The sequence below is a fragment of the Myotis myotis genome, unplaced genomic scaffold (genome assembly GCF_014108235.1).
Source record: "Myotis myotis isolate mMyoMyo1 unplaced genomic scaffold, mMyoMyo1.p scaffold_m19_p_9, whole genome shotgun sequence".
Lineage (NCBI taxonomy): Eukaryota > Metazoa > Chordata > Mammalia > Chiroptera > Vespertilionidae > Myotis > Myotis myotis.
Window position 1 is genome coordinate 57,419,758 of NW_023416401.1, and position 12,095 is coordinate 57,431,852.

The 12,095-nt window shown below is 44.0% G+C and overlaps 1 protein-coding gene across 3 annotated transcripts in view; it reads left to right on the forward strand.

Moving 5' to 3' along the window:
- NDRG3 (NDRG family member 3) overlaps window positions 1-9,660 on the forward strand; it is an 85,231-nt gene extending 75,571 nt beyond the window's left edge. For all 3 annotated transcript variants that reach the window (XM_036323365.1, XM_036323367.1, XM_036323366.1), the window contains 4 exons: window positions 1,983-2,030; window positions 5,066-5,101; window positions 5,191-5,242; window positions 8,064-9,660. In XM_036323365.1, the coding sequence (XP_036179258.1) occupies window positions 1,983-2,030; window positions 5,066-5,101; window positions 5,191-5,242; window positions 8,064-8,245 (318 nt within the window). In that variant the 3' untranslated portion in view covers window positions 8,246-9,660. The remainder of the gene's footprint in view (window positions 1-1,982; window positions 2,031-5,065; window positions 5,102-5,190; window positions 5,243-8,063) is intronic.
- The last annotated feature ends 2,435 nt before the right edge of the window (window positions 9,661-12,095 follow it).

Consider the following 12,095-nt stretch of genomic DNA (forward strand, 5'->3'; position numbering starts at 1 on the left):
AAAAGAGTAAGATGGAGTCTCTGCATTTGGGGAGTAAACATGTAAAAAAATAACCATTGTGCTTAGCCTACCAGATATGGAGACTTCTTACAAAGTTATAGAAATTACAAATTATTGAACCAAAGGGAAGCATGATTTATTATATTAAGCTGTACTTGGGAGTTTATTCTTCTAGAAAATATTTATTGCCTATTTGCTGTATTCTAAGCACTGTGCCTGGCAGTTTTTTAATTCTACCTTTTAGGCCCTGGCCAGTGTGCTCAGTTGGTTGGAGCATTGTCCTGTACACCAAAAGGTGGCAGGTTCAATTCCTGGTCAGGGCACATACCCAGGTTGCAGGTTTGATCCCTGGTGTGCAGGAGGCAATATATCGATGTTTCTTTCTCCCTTTCCCTTCCTCTCTCTAAAATCAATAAAGTTATTTAAAAAAAAATTCATCCTGGCTGATGTGGGTCAGTTGGTTGAGTTTCATCCCATGCTCAAGAGGTCACTGGTTCCGTTCCTAGTCAGGGCATATGCCCGGGTTTCAGGTTCAATCCCCTATGGGGGGGCATGCAGGAGGCAGCCAATTGGTGTTTCTTACTCATTGATGTTTCTCTCTCCCTCTACCTTCCTCTCTCTCTAAAATTAATAAAAACATTTTAAAAATAAATAAATCTACCCTTTAGGGTTAATGCATATTCTGTAGTAAACTAGTATGTTTGTTTATCACTGCTTGTATTGTTATTTGTATAGAGTAAATCTTTGATTTGGTGATCCTAACTTTTCAGTCATCCCCTGATTTTATAAGTGTTGTGTATGTACCTGCCCAGAGCAAAAGTTCAGCTGAATCACTGGTTCTTTCCTTGGTAATTTCAAAACCTAACTGTCTCTCTGCCTCTGCAATCCGTCATACAGGCCACTGCTGGTTACTCTCTTTAAACAGCCCATACCCCGTCCCCTCAGAAACCTTCCATGGCTCTTTGCCTCTGTGGTAATCGTCAGTGTGCTTCTCCAGGCTCAACCCACTTGTGTCCTCCTCATAAGACTCTTGCCTCTGAAACACTACACGTGCTCTGTACATCCACTTCACATCCCCTGGGTCTTTGTTTATGCTTTCCCCCTGACTCTGGAAGCCTTCAGTCACCCACCACTTCTTACTGTATCTCTAGAAAGTCTAGTCATTCTTCTATACTCACTCAGCTCACTTGTGAAATTTTAAAGTGATGTCATTCTGCCTTGTATTAGGTTTTCACCACACTAGATTCCAGACTCTTAGTGTACAGTGCTTTGTATGTCCGTGCTTGGCAAATGTGTAAAAGGTGAGGGATCCAGTTGATCAGATTGGCCAGAAAACATGGTTAAATCTAGAGATTATCTCCCCAAAACATTTTTTTAAGGTCCCTGCCTTTGTGGATACAGAAGTACAAGATACCAAATATCTAAATACACAAGGTTATAATTGTTCGTTATGATAACTGTTGTGAGAGAAAAACCATAGAGGGTTCAACTTTTGATGAAACAGTCAAAAAGACCTTGAGGCACAAAAGAGTCTGGGTGCAAGGAATGGCAAACCCACTACCTCCAGAACATAGTAAAAAGGTAAGAAATGGAGGTGCACAGGGCTCAGCCAGGGTCAGTTGTCTGGGAAGCCATCAGGACCACAGCAGGTGATCATGGCCACAGGTCCAGTTTACTTTTTAAAGACGTTGGTAATTTGCCCCCATGTTATGTAAAGTGGTAGAAGGAATTCAACATGTGATTCTTTAAAGACTCTACTTGTAACTGATTCAGAAGTGAAATTAGCCAGATTTTTAGATCTATTCAGAAATGTAAGATATAAAGAGCATCATATAAATATATCTCTTATTTATTTATTTATTTATTTAGGCTGATTCAGCCACCTCCAAATTGGGCTGTTGATCTGGAAGATCATTCTCATGCCAAGCTATTTCTTACATTTCTAGTAGTTCCTAAATTTTCCTCCCTTTTTTTTTTTTTAGGTTGAATGCAATTCTCGCCTGAATCCTATAAATACAACTTTGCTAAAGGTAATACATCATCTTTCCTTATTGCCAACCATATCAGAGTATTTTATACATGGTTCCGATTACTGTATTTCTAGAATAGTTGCCCAGAAAGAAGGAAAGCTTCTTTCTCTCTCTCTGAGATTCTCTCATTCCTTTTTTTTTTTTTTAAATATATTTTATTGATTTTTTACAGAGAGGAAGGGAGAGAGATAGACAGTTAGAAACATCGATGAAAGAGAAACATCGATCAGCCGCCTCCTGCACATCTCCTGGGGATGTGCCCGCAATCCAGGCACATGCCCCCGACTAGAATCGAACCCGGGACCCCCCAGTCCGCAGGCCGACGCTCTATCCACTGAGCCAAACTGGTTTCGGCAATTCTCTCATTCCTTTTTTATTAAGAAAAAATTTTCTTAATATATTTTCATTGTAGAAAATTGGAAAATAGAGAAAAGTAGAAAGAATAATGTAAGTAAAAATTATCCATAATCCTACACCCAAAGGCAACCTATGGTAAAAATACTGATGTCTTTTTCCTATACATTTTTAGATCATTAAGAGTATAGGATATTTATAGCATTGATTTATTTTAATATATTTTTATTGATTTCAGGGAGGGAGAGAGATATAGAAACGTCAGTGATGAGAGAGAATCATTGATTGGCTGCCTCCTGCACGCCCCCTACTTGGGGTCGAGCTGCCACCCGGGCATGTGGCCTTGGCCAGAATCAAACCCGGGACCCTTCAGTCTGCAGGCCAATGCTCTAGCCACTGAGCCAAACCAGTTAGGGCTAGCCTTGTTTTACTCAACTTTTTTGACTTGAGCAACTTCCGTGTCATTATATACTTCATAAGCATTATTTAATTTTATGAAAATTAAGATAATGGATAGAAATTCTTTATATGCTAAATCCTATTGTATTAGTAAGGAAGCTCCCAATAACCTCTCTCTTAGGCAAATAGAGAACAGCTCATGTACTAAATTTTAGGGTTAGTATCAAGTTTCTCCCCCTTTTGATTGAACTCCAGGCAAGAGCATTAATCTTGCTTTTTCTAGCACTTCTAGTGTAATGTTTAGGGACTGACCCTTTGGTTCAAATTTGGATTACTGTAGATATGAGTGCTGATTTTATGTTGCTTACTGCTGCTTTCTCAGCCTGAAACACCTGCTTTCTTCCCTTTCTCTTTGAAGTGTGATTGAAAAGGAAGTGCTGTCACCAGAAGCAGCCCATAGTTCCTGGAAATATAGCATGAGGTTAATACTCAGAGGTGACAAAATTAAGTGTTCTGGGGTCCAGGTGATTGATGAACTAGTCTAAAATATGAATGTTTTTAAAGTATGTGGTTTCAAATTAGTTTCTCCCGGCAGGTTTGAATCCATACTCCAGAAACAGAAAAGTGAACTCTGCAGTAGCCATAGATGTGGGCAAAAGTGCCCATCTACAACCCAATGAGTGAACTGACTCTCCAACTATTTGATAGATGTCAAGCTTGGAAATAGTTCCTCCCAATATTCTTTCTCTGCATATGGCAACTGATTTATGGTTCTAATCAGATTTTGACTCCTAAACATCATAAAAATATAACCTGTGCCAGTGAGGTCTGTTTTATACTTAAATCATGTTAAATGTTTGTTCCTGCTCTTATGCTTATAATTTTCAGGATGCTGTTTCTTATTAATCCCAAATTTCTTTACCTTCTGTAGTATCCCATGTGCTAAATAATAGTCTCTCCCTCAAGGAAAGTTTTTGTGCTGGTGAATAGAAACCGTGGGGTTCACATCAATTTTTTTTAAATGCCAGTCAGCCTGAATAGAATACTGTCTATGAGTACCAAATGCGTAACAGGGGAAGGAGAGGGGTGGGCTCTTGGTTAGCCATCAGGCCCTAGAAACAGTATTCTCTGCAGACTGACAGAATCTGCATCACCTGGAAGTTTGTTGCAAATGCAAATTCTTGAGCCCCAACCCAGAATCTCTAGGGCAGGAACCCAAGATTCTGAGTTTTAACAAGTCCTCCAGGTAATTCCAATGCGTGCTAATAGAACTCTAGAAATCCTTGCACAAGTGAGAATAACCAGATGTAAAGATTTATGAAGTGCCCTGACATGTGCGACTCAGTTGTTTGTCATCCTGTACATCAAAAGGTCACCAGTTCAATTCCCAGTCAGGGCACATACCCAGTCAGGGTGCATGCAGGAGGCAACCGATCAGTGTTTCTCTCTCCCTCTTTTTTCTCTCTCTAAAAATAAACAAATAAATAAGTTAAAACATTAAAAAAAGAAAAAAAGATTAATGAAGTGAGAGACAGCCTCATCAAATCTAGCTATGGCAGGAAAGTGGCTGATCAAGCGAGTTGGCCGAATCCACACCAGCACCTGATTTTTAATTTATTTTTTTAATCCTCACTCGATATTTTTCCATTGATTTTTAGAGAGTGGAAGAGAGAGGGAAAGACAGAGAGAAACATCGATGTGAGAGAAACACATCAATTGGTTGCCTTTTGCACGTGCCCTGACCAGGGCCAGGGCCGGGGAGGAGCCTGCAACCTATGGACCCTTTGGTCCACAGTCCAACACTCTGTCCACTGATCCAAACCGGCTGGGGCCAGCTCCTGATTTGAGAATCCCCATTAATCATGGAATAAATATTATATAGAACTGAGAGGGAACTTGGAACACACGAACCCTGAGAAGTTAGGGTCACTCTGAGGACTCTGAGAGTAACATTCTTCAGGTGGAGGCGGAACCATGGTTGATGGTGGTGGTTAACTTCACCACCACCCCTAACAGGAAAGTCCCGCTGTGGGCCTGAAAGCTAGGCTCTGCACCTTACTGATTAAGTAACAGTAGTATTTTCAGATATATGTACCAGGTCATTACTAGAATATACGTCTTTGTATAAGAGTGCATTGAGGAGATGTATACTTGGAAGCAGTTAAACATTAAATTAAGGAACCGAAAATTCAATCCTTTCCTGTTTGAAAGGACTCGTGGATATTCAGAACATTTCCCTTAAGTGTAAGTTCCAGCTGACTTACATATTTTTCCTGTTTTAGATGGCAGACTGTGGTGGACTGCCCCAAGTAGTTCAGGTAAGGAGATTTTTTTTTTTTAAAGCACTTATTTGACTCTGCCTCATTGCCTGTACAAACATTAATGCCTTCTTATTTTGTCACCCTAGCCTGGGAAGCTCACTGAGGCCTTCAAGTACTTTTTGCAGGGAATGGGATACAGTGAGTAGTATACAATTTTCTATCTAGCAAAAATTTATTGGTGTTGGGGTCATTTTGACATCTTGTGGGAGCCCACAATTCTCTGCGCTAGCCAGCCTGAAGTAAAGGAGAAACCAAAACGGTTCTGCAGTGTGTGTGTGTGTGTATGATGAGCTAAAACACTTACTAAAACAATTAGAGGTTATATGCCAAGCACTCTGTATTTATAACCTTAAGAGGTAAGTTCTGCTATTTGTCCTATTTTATAGAAGAAATTAAGGCCCAAAGAAGCTAAGCACATTTCCTAGAGTGTAACAATTCAGCCACAGAGCCATGTTCAAACCCTGGAAGTCTGATTCCAGAGCCCCCACATTGAACCACGGAAGCTTAGGCTGGCCTACCTGTAAATCTGAAATTATGATTTGCGTTTAAACTCAGCTGGTTAATGACTCCTGGCCTAGAGCAGCGGTCACCAACCTTTCAGACCTCCACAGACCACCAGTGGTCTGCAGACCACCAGTTGGCAACTGCTGGCCTAGAGAAACAAAAGGGCGACTAGAGAAAAAAAGGGTAGTGTCCCTCAGCTAAATCTGCTCCACAATAGGAGGTGAACTTTTTAGAGTGAGTCAAGGGATGCGTCCATAGCACGTGCCGCTGTCCTGATCTCTTGAATTGTGAGACTCCTGAGCTTTCTTATTTGTCATAGACTATCCATACTTGCTCCTTTCTTGGAGTTTTAAGAAAAACTCTTCCACTCAGGTACAGAGCTGTTTTCCTAGTAGGGTGGTTTTCTCCTGTTTTTGGTATTAGTGCGGATAATGGCCATTGGGCAGCAGCTGGTCCCCTGGGTCTAGCCCAATACCTGGCAGGAAAAGCATGCGTGTGTTGTCTAGAGTGGCTATGTGATCCCCGTCTGTGATCTACTACCAATCAAGCCCATACCTTGTCCTTCTGGGCCACTGGGCGGGACAGGAGCCCCTTTCCCAGCCAGTTCTCTCATCCTTCTCTGAGAAAACAGTTGGTCTTCCAGCCCATTTCTTTCTCCCCCCCCCCCCCCCTTTTAAAATATTTTTATTATTTTCAGAGAGGAAGGGAGGAGAGAGAGATAGAAACATCAGTGATGAGAGAGAATAATTAATCGTCTACTTCTTGCACGCCCCCTACTGGGGATTGAGCCCACAACCCAGCCATGTGCCCTGACTAGGAATCGAACCATGACCCCTGGTTCATAGGTCGATGCTCAACCACTGAGCCACACCAGCCGGGCCTTTCAGCCCATTTCTAATCCAGAGCAGGGTAGGCTGTTTATAGTGGAGGGGAAGACCTTTGACTGGTTGAGAGAATTAACATCTGAGATTCTATAGAGCATCAGTCAGCCTCACCTGTCTGAGATAAAACTTCAACCCTGGCACTCTGGCCAATGTAGCTCAGTTGATTGCATGTCATCCCATGCACCAGAAGGTTGCCGATTCTGTTCGGGGTCAGGACACATGCCTGGGTTGCAGGCTTGATCCCCAATAGGGAAGGTACTGGAGCAGGCAATTGATGTTTCTCTTTCACATCAAAGTTTCTCTCCCTCTCCCTTCTTCTCTCTAAAATAGTTTTTTAAAAAGCATATTTAAAAAGCAGAAAACAAAAACTTAATCCTTGGCTTAAGAGTATTCTTTCAATGTCTGCTAGGCAGCTGAGGTTGCCACTTGGCACTCTCGGGTCACTAACCTGCCTTTTCCTGTGTCCACCTGCTTCCAGTCCCGTATGTGCAGCTCAGTCACCTGAGCACCGAGTCAGGTACCTTCCTCTGTGCTGGCCCTGCTCCCGCCTCCCAGCCATGCTCTCCTGGCTGCATTGGCTGCCTGCAGCATGTCCGCAGTTTTCCTGTGCAGTGAGAGCCTGATAGAACGTGGCTCATTGTGCCCCAAGAGTGTTAGCCTGCAGGTCTAGCCCTGGGCCACCAGAAGGAAGAAAGGAGTGGGTTATACTAGAAATAGCGCTTCATCTCATCATCCTAAGTTGAGTTACAGGAGCACTGAAACTTTATAGGCAGGGCCCCTCTTCCCCCATTACCTACTGAACCTTGCATTAACTCCCAGACACAGGAATCAAAGGGCCGCCTTGATTCTAAATAGGACCATCAGAACCTGTGCCTAGAAATTTCTGCAGGTGATGGCATCTTTTGACCCCAGCATTTGAAGTAACAGCCGGGGGAATGGCTGGTGCTTCAGGAAGATAGGCAGAGAGGTTATGCCAGGTAAGGCCCTGTTCTGGACAAGTGGAGGACCTTAGGCTCAAAGCAGTGGCAAAACAGGAATCTGAGTTAAACACCCACCCTCAGAACCCTTCCTGCTCAGGCAGCCACCAGCTTCAGTCATGTCTCCTCCCCCGTAGCAAGGGTAGCCTGTGGACATGGATGGTAGTCTTGTTGTATCGGGCTTGCACTGTGTTTGTGAAACACCTTCATACTTGTGTGGTTTGTCTTTCTTTTTGGTTTATTCTTGCATGCACTGCAGGTTTTGGTTACCTGTGTGGGTTCCCAAAGCTTCCTCCCTAATTATTCATTATGAATGGCGTGGGCATAGCTAAGAGGCATACTCTGGACTTAGGTTTTTCCTTGTTCTGCTGTGGACAAGAATCAACTGAGATTCCAGATCTAGAGGATTAAAGCAGCCTTGCATATAGCTACTCACCTTGAGCAAATAATGCAAAGTGAAGATGGCTTTGTCTTGTCCTGGGTATCACCTTAAATGGATTGGGAAGGCTAAACATAAAGCCTTCGGTGAAACTTCTGGATTAACTGAGTTTAACCAGGGCTCCATCTTCTAGTCCTCTTGGTTCTTTTTTACAGTACCATCTGCCAGCATGACCCGGCTCGTCCGATCACGAACCCACTCAACCTCAAGTAGTATCGGCTCTGGAGAAAGTGCCTTCAGCCGATCTGTCACCAGCAATCAGTCAGATGGAACTCAAGAATCCTCTGAGTCCCCTGATGTTCTGGACAGACACCAGACCATGGAGGTGTCCTGCTAAGCAGATGCTCCTCCCCTGGACCATGCAAGTCCATCCTCCTCAAACGACCACTCCACAATATAACATTTCATCCAGCAAACCGGCATCTATCTTTACTCCTGCATGACCACTGACTCTTTCTCTCTGGTATCCTGGATTTATCATTCTCTGCCTGCCCACGCCCCTTTTTGTATGTACCAGGAACCACTTCCATGCCATTTCTATAACATTCCAACGTCCTTAACTGATCAAACCTCCATATCTTCTCTTGCCAGCTTTTCTCCATGTTTTCCCAACTACTTATCTGATAAGATTCTTTAATCCTGACGTATGTGTGTGAGCACGCGTGTCTGTGTTTGTGTGTGCGTAGATCTGTGGTTTTAGACATGCTTTCTTGTAGAGCTTCTGCAAAACAAAAACAAAAAACAAAAAAGGGACCTTTTTTTGCATTTTCAATGGTGTTTTTAGGGGAAATACACAGAACAGCTTTCTAGATGGCGTAGGTTACTACATACTCTTTTGGTTCCAAATTGGTCAACAAGATTTGCAAGGTGACTTCTGAAGAGAGCAGCTCTGAGGAATGTGGAAGATCATAATCACTGTTTGGACTCTTGACAGATTGGGACCAATAGAAGGGAGCCTATTACATAGAGAAGCAGGCAGGGTGCCCAGCGACCTTCTCCTGTCCACGTGAATTTTCATACACTATTCTATAAGTAAAGGGAGGGATATGTACTGTTAGAAGCCCATGAATAATGAGGTTCTGGTGCAACATGGAGTAGTTCCCAGGGAGTGGGCATAGCTTAATTATTGGACTCTATTAGAACAGGAAGGTTGAAAACAAAATGCCAGGCATTCACTCTGCTGGAGCAAAACTGTCTGATACTACTACCAAACATCTACAAGAAATGCCTCCAGGTCTGTGACGGAGAGATGGAGAAACACTCACCATCCTCCAAAAAGGGAGAGGTATGGCCTGAAAATTATGTAGGTGGTGAGGAAATGGCAGTGGGAAGAGGAACTGGCATTAACATAATATCCTATTTAATAAATATAGCCTTTTTTGCAGCAAATTTAATGGAAGCTAAGTGAAGTTGAGATAGGACTCATTTCTCAGGAAGATTCTTAATTCTGTGAACTCTTTTGTAGGAGGGAAGGGGTCAGTCTGTAAGGGCAGCCTGTCCAGGTAACACTGTGTTCAGTCAACTACTGTATGAGTATCGCTGGGTGGAGGGTGAAACCAGCTGCCACACAGCCGGGGCCCAGCTATTGAGAGCATCAAGATGAAAACACAGGGCGACACAATTCCAAATCTTAGGAAGGGGCTTTCTCGTCGTAGTATTTGCTTTCTGCCAAGATAGGGAATGCGCCACTCTGCTGGAGGACGCCTTTTTACAGATTATTAAATAAAGCTGTATATGTCTCTTGTTACCCAACTGCTGGTCTTATTTCTCTCAAGCCACTCACTGGGGCTCAGGGAGGGACCAAGTTACTGTATATGGGCTCTGTGCTGGGCATTTCCACATACTTGATCATTATCCCACCCGGCGAAGAAATGAAGTCTTGGGATAAATAATTTGCCTAAGGTCGTACCAGAAGCCCAAGTCTGTCTCACACATCCTCTATCCAAACCAAAAATCGTGAGAAGTCCAACCATGGTTTGTGATGGAGGAGAAGCTGAGGTCTTGGAAATGTGTTCCGTACCTCAGCTCTGCCGTCTGGGGTTGCTGAGTCCTGCCCCTCAGCAATAATCTACAACCACTTGGTTTAAACAGACCAGGCTGTATTTCTCCGGAAATGACTCTTTGTACCCACCAAGAATAATTTCAGGAGGCCACCATCTCAGGTCAGTTTTGAATGATCCAGGAGTGCTTCAGCCATAGTACAGCAAGGTTGCTGTGTCTGAGGGAGAAACTTGTAAAACGACTCAGACCCTGCTCAGTCTGGTAGAGGAGATGAAACAAATGCACGAGGACAGATACAGGTCACTGAGCTGAGTTCCCGACATTGCAGGCCAACACAGAGTTCCAGAGCTGGCGGAGGTCTGATGGACAGTTCCTCTTAAAAGCCACACTGCTGCAGCCTTTTTGGCCCCACTTGGCATGGATGGTTGCCTGCTTTCCCACCTTAGCCTTGTGCCTGGAGTCAGGCCTTAAATGAATGCACCTTACTGGCCCCAACTGCACTCTTTCCCTTCTGGTTTTCATTTTCTTTCTTCCTGTTCAGTCCAAAAAAATCTTGGGTGCCTGCTTTGTGAGAGGTAAGTAAAGGGCCAGGTATACTGTATGTGATGATTGTATAAAGCTCTCTTCCAGCCCGGCTGGCATGGCTCAGTGGTTGAGCATTGACTTAGGAACCAGGAGGTCACAGTTCGATTCCCAGTCAGGGTACATGTCGGGGTTGTGGGCTTGATCCCCAGCGAGGGGTGTGCAGGAAGCAGTATCTCTTTCCTCCCTTCCTCTCTGAAATCAATAAAAATGCATATTTTTTTCAAAAGCTCTTTTCCAAGTCATTTTATCCAGTTCGCAAGGCACAGTGGGTTGTCTCACAGAGACAGAACTGCTAAGGGGAGTTAAGTGACTTGCCAAGGTCACCTCATTAGAAAAAGTTCCTAGTTCTTCCAAAATCAATGTATTTTCATGTTTTTTCAGCCTTTTATTGAGCACCTACTACAGGCTGGGCCCTTAGCGCCTTCCTATATGTTTCCTTCTGTTGGCCCAGGGAGATACACACTAGTCCCATTTTATGGATGAGAAATGGTCACAGAACTAAGCGTCGGATCTAGGCTCCAGTGGAGTGCACCTCCACTCTAGCTCCTTCAGCTCTCCATGCCAAGTACTCACGGAGGTCATGTCAGACCAACCTTGCCTAGCGGAAATGGAGAACCTGAGCTGGAGTGTGCCCCAGCTGACCAGGTCCCCCCCCAAAAGCTGCATGATCTGAGCTGGAGTCAGCTATATCAGAGCAGTGGGTCATTTGGTGTTAAAAAAAAATCTCTGCAGTAATACTAAGCCCCCTAATGGAAAGGCTGCAAAGTGGGTTTGGTTATTGAGATTTTAACAAGCTGGGAATTTTATTTAAGTTTCTATGATTGGAGGTAACAATAATCAAAGGCCATAATATCAGAGATTCTTTATCCCGGCTGAGTGATTCCCAAGCGAGGGGTGTGCATCAAGAGTTATCTGGAAGGCTTGTGGGAGATTGTTGGCCCCACCACGGAGTTTCTTATTCAGTAGATCTGAGATAGGGCCCAAGAATGTGCATGTCTAACAATTCCTGGATAATGCTGAGCTGCTAGTCTGGGGACCACACTTGGAGAAGCACTATCCAAAGGTCTTGCTACTCAAAGTGTCCCCAGACTAGCAACATGGGTGTCACCTGGGAGTAATTAGCAATACATAATCTGAACCCCACCCAGCCCAGACACACTTACCCTAATCTGCTGTTTAACAAGATCCCTGGGTGATTGCTATACACATTGAAGGTTGGGACACATCACTCCAAGGCAGTGCTTCCCCGACTTGCCAGTCAAAGGGATCTCTTCACCTGCTTAAAATTCAAAGTCCTAGGCTGCTCCTCTGGTGACTTGCATTCAGATGTGGGAGGATCCCAGGGTTCTGACACTAACAAGCCCCTCGGGTGACTATTATAATCAGATAAACCTGGAAACTCCTGCTCATTTGCCTCAGTTTTGTTTTCCTTGGGCAAGACCAAGTTGTAAAGATAGAAAACAACCTCTCCTGGAGGGAGAAGGCAGCCGCTTCTGCCCAGGAAACAGGAACTTGGGGAAGGTGGCTCCTTGATGGTCTGTGATGCCGTCAGAGGAAATGGGTGGTTGTGAGAACCACAGAGTCTGCAGATATGAGCCAGG